Genomic DNA, 8672 nt, shown 5'->3' on the forward strand with positions numbered 1-8672 from the left:
AAATTTAGTTAGGGTTATGCATGTCAATCTGGGATGGTGTTTCAGCTTGAGGTCCAATCCTGAGGGCACGGCCACTCGCCAGAGGTGTATATCATGGCCATTTTACCCAGAAAGATGATACGGAGGCCTTATCCTACGACCCTATCGCTACTATGAAATCAATGTCTGTTGAGCAATTGCAAAAGCTCCTTCATGGTCCTGCTGGCATATCGCCACCGGGCGTGGAGCCCAACTTAGTGAACCCTCCAAATCAACGTATATCTGGACAGGCGGCTATACTAGTTTGCGGTATAGCGGCGTCTATTACCTTGTTCATGCGCATCTACACCAGGGTGTTTGTTATCCGCAAGACCAGCATGTCCGATTGTAAGAATGCATAGAGGCACACCGTTTCCGCTTGCTAACATGACACCATAGACTCCATTATTGTGGCCTGGGTAGAGATCCTCTTTCTTCATCCAAATACACGGGCTAAATTGATTATTGTAGGGAATTTATGTGGGCTTATGCGTCGTCTGTTGGTTTGGAAATGATGCTGGACCCGGGGTTGACATGTGGAATTTGCGTCTAAAAGATTTTAGGAGAATGCAATACGTTGGTTCCCCTGGCACCCAACTAACTTTTGAATGCTAACTCTAGGTCCAGTGGTTTCACATAGGCTCGATCATATATGGTATACCCATATTCTTCATAAAAGCGTCTATCCTTTTACAGATCGTGGACATCTTCGTGCCTACTAGAAGGAACGACCCTATGTTCTGGATTTGCCATGCCCTGATATGGATCAACTTTGTCTATTATACGATTGGTAGCTTCCTCGAAATTTTCGCCTGCCGTCCACTAAGCAAGGCCTGGGACCCTCTCATTAAAAATGGGTCCTGTATGGACATGTTTCTCCTCAACTGCATTGCTAGCTCAGTGAATGCTGCCTCAGATTTGATAATCCTCGTTTTGCCACAAACACGCATTTGGAGATTGCAAATGCCGCTGCCGAGAAAGCTTGCTGTATCAGCGGTCTTCTTATTCAGTATAATGTAACGCAGTGGTTTCTTTTCTTTCTCTCCAACTCGCAACCCTTCATTGATTGTGGCTAATATTTCATTAGTGCTTGTATCTCGTCTATCGTGAGACTAGCATTCTCCGTACGTCTGATGCAAAACAAGGATAACATATCCTATTACAGTTGGCTTGTGGGATTTTGGCCGCAGCCAGAGATAGCATCTGGAATCGTTGTGGCCTGTCTTCCAGTGTTGCCCAAGCTTTTCAACAGCCTGAAGCAGAACAGCCGTATAGCCCGGATGACTAAATCTCTTCAAGGTATTTTTTCTTCGTTATCATTCGGAAGTCGGAGAGGTACAAGAACCAGCAGGGTTGTATCCAGCGAGACAGTCACCGAGTCTTGTCAAGTTGTCCAGATCAAGGACAATCACTCAGATGACTATCCGCTTATTTCTTTGACGAATGGCAAGCATGTAGTGTAGCTTATGGTTTGAATCAAGTACGAAGTATTGTCATGGTTGAAGCGGAACACATATCGGATGAAGACAGCTATTGACTGAAATGGCCATGGAATCTAAATCTCTCGTGTGAATCAAATGTCGGTGATCGAGCCTATTCATCTCTTGCTAGTGTGGTCTTGTAGCTTTATTCCGCTATTCACCAACATTATTCCAGATAGGCAAAAGGCCATAGTCGAAGAATATGCCACGGGCGGCCGTGCTATAGTTCTCTTGATTAACTGCGCTGCCTTTGCTGTAGCGACAAGGTTTCAAGGACCAGGGATCTCGCGCCCACTGTCATGAATGTAGACTCTATTGATAAAGATGGCCATTTCTTCTCTAAATGCGGTCAACAATCCACACCCCGGGCTTAACAGGGGTTATATTACCGCCCTATCAGTTGGTAACCCTCCTTGTTGCTTTCAGAGAAGAGTTCATACCCATGGGTGTTACGTTGCTGCTTCCTCCCCCTCATCGACAGCAACTGCACAAACGTTTGGTGATCGTTCGTATCTGAAATCGTTTCCCCCGAAGAGCGATCATGGCTCGATACCTCTCTCTCCTCCCAGTTGTTTTAAGACATCTGAGCGGAGAAGAGTCTTTCTATGCGGAAACTCATCTCGCGGGAGGATTCGACAGCTTCCGCAGCGGATATCTCAAAGAAACGGAGGCCACCTCAGTCACGGCAGGCATACATTGACAGTCTTTTTCATGTTGTATGCAAATCTCATTCATCCGTGGAAACCAAAAATTATTTTCTGGAGCAATCTTCGCACAGAATTAACTTATTCCTCTAGTATTATACATCGTGGCTTGAGTGAGAGGCTGTTTCTGCCTGGATCTGAGAATAAATGGAAACAGCTTGATCGTATGTTGCATGTGAGGTCCAGCCGTCCCTGCTAATAATTCCTGATAAGGCGTCCCAAAAGTCTTGTACTTCATTCCAGCCTTCACTATCCTCATAGTGTTTGCGAATTTCTTCAGGAGAGAAGTCGATGGGGCACTCAACTGTACAGCCTAGTGAACTCCACTTCCTTCAAACATCGTTCAGTAAGCACAATTGGCCAACTATGCAGGATTAGCTCACAACTTACTTCTGTATCCTTATTAAAGACTCTCGTAGTGGTAAGATATCTCCATCCCATGTATTCCCAACAAAGCGAATTGGATCTGTTAGTGTCTTGCCATTTGGATACTGGAAAACTCTGCTCAGAATTGGGTTTCTTTCTGCCGTATATTTCTCATAGAGATATAATAGGATCGAGTTGGTAACTTTGCTCTTAACAGTATTTTGCGTCTTTTCATCCAGTTGCTTAAGATTTTCAGGTAGTTCGAGTATCAAGTCACCGTTATAATCGAGAAAATGAGGATGGCGGCCTTCTAGGAACAAAGGACCAGCCGATGTGCTTTGCCAGTCAATGACGCTAGTGATATGACCACTATCATCGACAAAAATATTAGGAGTGCGAAGGTCTGGGTGCCATAAGAATGACCGTGAAATACTTTCCTCCTGTGCGATCAGATGAGGAGCAATAGACAAATATCTCTGGAGAAGAGAAATGTGTTCAGCAGGATCGTTCTGGCTGTGGGAAACGAATAACGGATCATTTGGAGAACGCGGGATTGCATGTTTTTGGATCCAAGCTATCTCTCGAAGGGCAAAAGCCTGTATGTAGTCAACCACAGAAGCCCCTGTATACAGTTATCAACGTGATCGGCGACGGGAAATTGATGAAAAGGCGTACATGGTCCACGATGAATATCCATATCGCCTCGCCCTTTACTCCAGAATGCTGTGTCTACTATCGGCCCGATAGAATACTTCTCAGCAATTTTATGCTTAATTTCATGCGACAAGTTGCCTCCTTCGACTATTGCAGGGTGAGATCCAGGAGGTGCGTCTTCCCTGTAGAAAAGGCAACCATATCTGCTCAAGTTAGAAGGTATAAAAAGTTTCGCACCTTTATGATAGGGATAAACATACTCGGAGAATTTCAACGATAAAAAATTGTGTTGGATAGTCACTATATCCTCCATCGTCTGAACCTTACATTCAAGGTCCATGTCTGTCCAAACATCTGCGAGATTTCTACCGGGGGCATACTCCATGATGATATACTCAGCCCCTACACGGTTCGTAGAGTCAACTGCAGAACTCCATGCAAGAATTTTGGGGACTGGAAGACAGAGTATGGTTCTTAACTAAAAGTTATGTCAAATCACTAAGATGCAACTCTAGATATAAATAATTAACGTGATCGATGATAAAATCTACTCACAAAGTCCATTGTGGCAACCTCGGACGCTGTTGTCAAGCAAGCTGGCCCAGCATTTGGATTTGGAATTCGAGCAACAACCGTCTTCCCATTGCCCATCGTAAGCTTGAACAACTTGTTGTATGACCCTTCCCCTATCTTTGACATACTAACACAGGACCCAGAGGATGATGATTCCATAGCGATGTTCTGTATCTCAAGTATATTAAATTCACGATACCTCTCTTGAAGTTGCTGCCTTTCATCCCAAACCCATCGTCCACTGGTATAGTTAAAGAAATCCTGTGGATCTCCGACAATATTAGCCATCCGAAGCTGAGGGTGTTGATAAGAATAACGTCGGCTTGAGATGGGTAATAGGGTGGTGTCTCTTGACAATATTGGTGAAATACTCTGAATTCCCTTTAACATGCGTGAAAATATAGGCATGATTATTGCAAACTATCGGGTGATCATGGAAAGATTATCGCAGGAGGCGTAACTTTCGGGGGGTTCAGAAATTAGTGGCTGGGGTTAGGGCGGGCCTTCCTCCCGTATTCGGTACGTTGGTGTCCTTACACCCCTGCAACTATCGCTCCCCCGGGATTGAATTTCGTAAGAGAATTTAGCTGGTTAGATCCCCAAGAACTTACTAAGCAGAAGTATTCTGCCGGCAGAAATATCCCAGAAATCAACGAACTGGCTATAATGGCTTGCCGTAGACAGTGGAGGTGTAGTGCTGCGTTTCGCGTGAAGGGAGCAGGAACCAGCCAGCCCACGGAACGGTAGAATCATTCAACTTTTCTCCAAACCATGACAGTCGATCTATACAACGTCCTCCTTCAGTCTTCTACTGATTGTAAGCAATCCCCTCCAATGTTGGAAGATGACATTCGGTAACTCAGATCCAAAGCGTCTTTGATTGTATTTTCGCAGCCGCCTCTTACTACTAGTAGAATCATGGGCGGGGAGTGTGTGCTTCTCGCCCATCACACACATATCCACCAGCTACTGTAGAGCAAAACTGTATGGGAGCTTAAGGCAAGATACTAGCACGTCCATAGAGTACAGTCCTCTAAAAAAAAAAAAAAAAAAAAAAAACAAAGTTTCCCGTCTGTGATGTGATTGAGATACCGCGAGATTGTAGATCATGACCTTTTCCAACCTCACCGCATTTGCAAAATTTGGGAACAGAGACAAAGTTGTTCGCTACACCACCGTTCACTGCTGTTATCCAGGTGAGCCACGCAGACACGCAGTGATACGCTATCTAAGTCAATTTAGAATCGAGCATAAGGCTGTTCATTAGATCATTTCGTAACACCAGCGCCGTGCGAGTGCCTTCTTCAATGGCGCCATCTATAAAGCTCCGCCAGCCCAATGCCCAATCAGAATTAGCAAAATATATATTTCCTTCTCGCGCTCGCATATCGAAGAGATGGTCTGACAAGAGACGAGGCCCAGGAAAAAACCTAGATGTGTTGTTCAGCAATTGTCCTGGTAGCTCAGTAGAAGGAACTATACCATGCCCCCCTAGCGAATTCATCTTTTGACCAGTTGTGGAAAACCTGGGATGGTTAGGTTGGGCCTTCGTGATACCATGCAAAACTCACTAGTGTTTCAATATCCATCGGAACCAAACCTTGAAGGGCTTTGATTGTTACCGGGATATCCTCTTCTGGATGAAAGTGGAGGTGTTGTCCACCAAAACTAACGATGTGTGTATTTGCGGCCTGGGTAGTTCCATCCCCAAAGGCAATATAAAGTGGGTTATGAGGATAGCTGATACCGGTGTAGGAGCGCAGGTCCTTGTTACTCACTTCGGCGTGCACCTTAACAATCTGATTAACATGGCCAGTGTCGGCAGCTCTTTTCTTTCCTTTCCGCAGAGGTGGATCGAACACAACAGAATTCAAAACATTCAAAGGAATAGTGCTGACAATCCGCTTTCCCTCGAATTTCTGTCCATCCCTAGCGGTCACGGTGGCAGTATTTCCAGTGTCTTTGACACTGACCACGGGACAGTCAAAGACGTAGTCCAAATTATTTGTGGCGAGAGCCTCCTGAAAGAAATGCATGGCAAAGCTCGACTGCCCGTCCTTGAATTTGTACTTCGCCAAGTACTCGATGCAGCCTTCATAAGAATAGCCACTGAGCGCCCACCAGTGCAGAACCTCGAGAAAGCTTACCGTCTCAAGGGTCCCACCACTACACACAAGGACCCAAGCTTCGATGCCACGACGCTCATTCAGCGTGAGAGAGTCCTCGATATTCCGAATGCGATCTGCCACAGACATTCGGTCATATGCAAGGGCTTCCCTAGTAAAGGAGGCCGAATGAGGGAAGGGCATAACCCGCTTGCCCCACTGGCCGTCAATATTGAACAACTTCTGGAGCCCAGAATCCATGATAGCGTACTGCGATTGTTATGTCAGATCAGGAGATATCATTCCGAACAGGACAGAACGAATGAGGTGCTAACCTCTTCTTCATGACTGAAGCGTTGAGTACCCTTGGGACTGGCTTGGAGATATTGGTTGACCCCGCTCGAGAAGTCCATGGATATTTCAATCTTATCTTGCATCTGGTACCGCATGATCTCGCGCCAGACGTGAGCTTGGCCCCAGTGGATCCAGGTGCCACCCATCTCGAAGGGATAGCCGTCAATATTGGAGGACCAGGAGCGACCACCAATGCGGTCACGGCCTTCGAGAAGGAGAACTCTCAGCCCTATGTGAGGTCAGATATTGAGAAAAGGTTGACAACGCCCCGAGATTGGTGTTGCTACCAGCGAGGGAGATATCCCGCAAAACAGTAAGGCCACAATAGCCGGCTCCTACCACAATCACATCGTAGACACAGGGAGAAGGGCCATTGAGCTTAGTTGGGGGTTGGATCCTCCCAATGCAGGGGATACCTGCCTTGAGGCCCTGATCTGGCGTCCACAAGTAACCGTCCCGGGAAGTCATGTTGTGTGGGAGCGTTTCACGGTCAGCTCGCAAATGAACGATAAATTTCGACGTTTGCAGCAAGGCGCCAGCATTAAATGGCGGGTCTTTTATCGACTGATGGAGTTGGGATGCTAAAACATGGGTCTTGGGTTCATGGCGGGGGATATTCCGTTGATATCATGCACTAAGCTGTGTCGGGAGCTAGAACCCGCCAAGAACGGAGCTTCTCAGTATGACGACCTCTTCAGGCAACAAATACCAACGTTGATTTGCCCTTCCAAGGTTTCCCTCCCGGTATATGGCTTAGAAACATTATTTGTCCGACTTTACGTAGTCGTATGGCCCCCTAACTGTCGGCTATCGATTACCATGAAAGTGAATTGTTCCGCTCACGCAAATAGTACCATTCCCAAGAAAGAAAGATGAAACGGCCATCACCTCAACAGCCATCCGTCTTTCTGCGAGGTCATTCTTCCTTGTCACACCCTACTGGGGGGTTGCTGATTGACTCCACTCTGTCCAACGGTTGGGGGAATACCCGGGTATAGAAATGCCGAGGCTCCGTAGCTAGCTAATGGATATCACGCAGCCACACTTGGGCGGCTATATAGCTCAGCATTCCACAACCCGTATAGTTCAAAGTACACAATGAACACTTGAGTCGCAGATTCCCACCAGGATCCTGCTCGGTCGAACCCTTCCATATACCGTCTTGGAATCGCCAATTAGATCACTATGGGCAAGAAAGTTCGTGTCGCTTGCGTGCAAGCGGAGCCAGCGTGGAATGACCTGGAGGCAGGAGTAAACAAAGTGATTGCCATCATCGAGGAAGCATCTGGGAACAATACCCAAGTGCTTGGATTTCCTGAGGTCTTCATTCCAGGGTATCCGTGGTATGTTTGATGCCCCCCTTCACAATGATTCCTATTTGGCCATTTTTTTTTTTTTCGCTAATAAGCAAAAGGTGTATGTTTCTCCACCCCCCAGCGTCAAATAGTGACTTCTTCGTCAAGTATTTGCAAAACTCTATGTCAATGGACTCGCCACAGATGCGAAGAATCCGCGCAGCGGTGAAACGGACTGGCATGTTTGTAGTGCTTGGCTACAGTGAGAGACACAATGGCTCTATGTATATCTCTCAGGTACAGGGGCACCGGCATCAGACAGTGGATGACGAGACTGACCGGTAACAGGCGTTTATTGACCCCAAAGGGGAAATCGTCCTTAATCGCCGCAAGATCAAGCCAACTAACATTGAGCGTGCATATTGGGGGACCGGCCAGGGCGAGTCACTCCAGACCGTCGTCCCTACGGAGTTTGGCCGCATAGGAGCCCTGAACTGCTGGGAGCACACGCAGCCGCTGCTACGCTACTACGAATATGAGCAGAATGCAGAGATCCATGTCGCGAGCTGGCCTGCAATGTGGGATGCGAAAGACTCGACAGATGATACACCATTACACCAGAGCAGTGCAACGATGAACCAGCGACTTTCACAGGTTGTGGCCTTTGAAGGAGCCTGCGTGGTACTAGTCTGCACGCAAGTGATGTCAGAGCAAAATGCAGAGAGAAACGGTATTACTGGGTGGAGTGATCCCCAATTACCCGGCGGAGGCTTCAGCATGATATATGGGGCCGATGGGGCCCCCTTGTGCGACCCTTTACCCCCAGGAGAAGAAGGAATTCTCTATGCGAATGTGGACCTTGATGAAAACCTCAAGGCGAAGCAATTGATTGACGTAGTTGGCCACTATTCTCGCCCTGAGCTGTTGAGCCTGCGTGTAAATACTCATGGCGCACGCCCTGTGCACCATGCCTATGAGCCCCACCAGTGATACTGTTAGAAAATTGATGCTTCACTTTCGTGAAAGATTACGTAATCTATTGGCTTGAGAGAAATGAACTGGCGTGAGCGAAAGCCGATATTGTCACAGGAAATTTCCTTGTTGTTGTTGCTTTGGGGGGGG

At 47.0% G+C, this 8672-nt stretch overlaps 4 protein-coding genes across 4 annotated transcripts; 2 read left to right on the plus strand and 2 right to left on the minus strand.

The window, feature by feature from the left end:
• Positions 1 to 161: 161 nt before the first annotated feature.
• On the plus strand, positions 162 to 533 carry BDV38DRAFT_277029 (uncharacterized protein; the record flags this gene model as incomplete). The annotated part of the gene is made up of 2 exons (XM_032058390.1): positions 162 to 366; positions 418 to 533. The coding sequence occupies 2 exons, from the start codon at positions 162 to 164 to the stop codon at positions 531 to 533; spliced, it is 321 nt and encodes a 106-aa protein (XP_031920028.1).
• Positions 534 to 1606: 1073 nt separating this feature from the next.
• BDV38DRAFT_232424 (phosphotransferase family protein) lies at positions 1607 to 4221 on the minus strand. Its single transcript, XM_032053039.1, has 5 exons — positions 3779 to 4221; positions 3484 to 3701; positions 3245 to 3426; positions 2594 to 3191; positions 1607 to 2533 (listed from the first exon to the last, which is right to left on the minus strand). The coding sequence occupies exons 1-5, from the start codon at positions 4202 to 4204 to the stop codon at positions 2299 to 2301; spliced, it is 1659 nt and encodes a 552-aa protein (XP_031920029.1). The 5' UTR covers positions 4205 to 4221; the 3' UTR covers positions 1607 to 2298.
• An 803-nt stretch (positions 4222 to 5024) lies between these two features.
• Positions 5025 to 6723, minus strand: BDV38DRAFT_267061 (flavin monoamine oxidase family protein; the record flags this gene model as incomplete). Its single annotated transcript, XM_032056518.1, has 5 exons — positions 5025 to 5226; positions 5279 to 5322; positions 5368 to 6171; positions 6237 to 6484; positions 6543 to 6723. 5 exons carry the CDS (start codon positions 6721 to 6723, stop codon positions 5025 to 5027), a joined length of 1479 nt encoding a protein of 492 aa, XP_031920030.1.
• Positions 6724 to 7440: 717 nt separating this feature from the next.
• Positions 7441 to 8540, plus strand: BDV38DRAFT_277032 (carbon-nitrogen hydrolase family protein; the record flags this gene model as incomplete). The annotated part of the gene is made up of 3 exons (XM_032058391.1): positions 7441 to 7598; positions 7670 to 7847; positions 7899 to 8540. The coding sequence occupies 3 exons, from the start codon at positions 7441 to 7443 to the stop codon at positions 8538 to 8540; spliced, it is 978 nt and encodes a 325-aa protein (XP_031920031.1).
• Positions 8541 to 8672: the final 132 nt, after the last annotated feature.

Source organism: Aspergillus pseudotamarii, assembly GCF_009193445.1.
Source record: "Aspergillus pseudotamarii strain CBS 117625 unplaced genomic scaffold BDV38scaffold_1, whole genome shotgun sequence".
In the NCBI taxonomy this organism is placed as follows: Eukaryota; Fungi; Ascomycota; class Eurotiomycetes; order Eurotiales; family Aspergillaceae; genus Aspergillus; species Aspergillus pseudotamarii.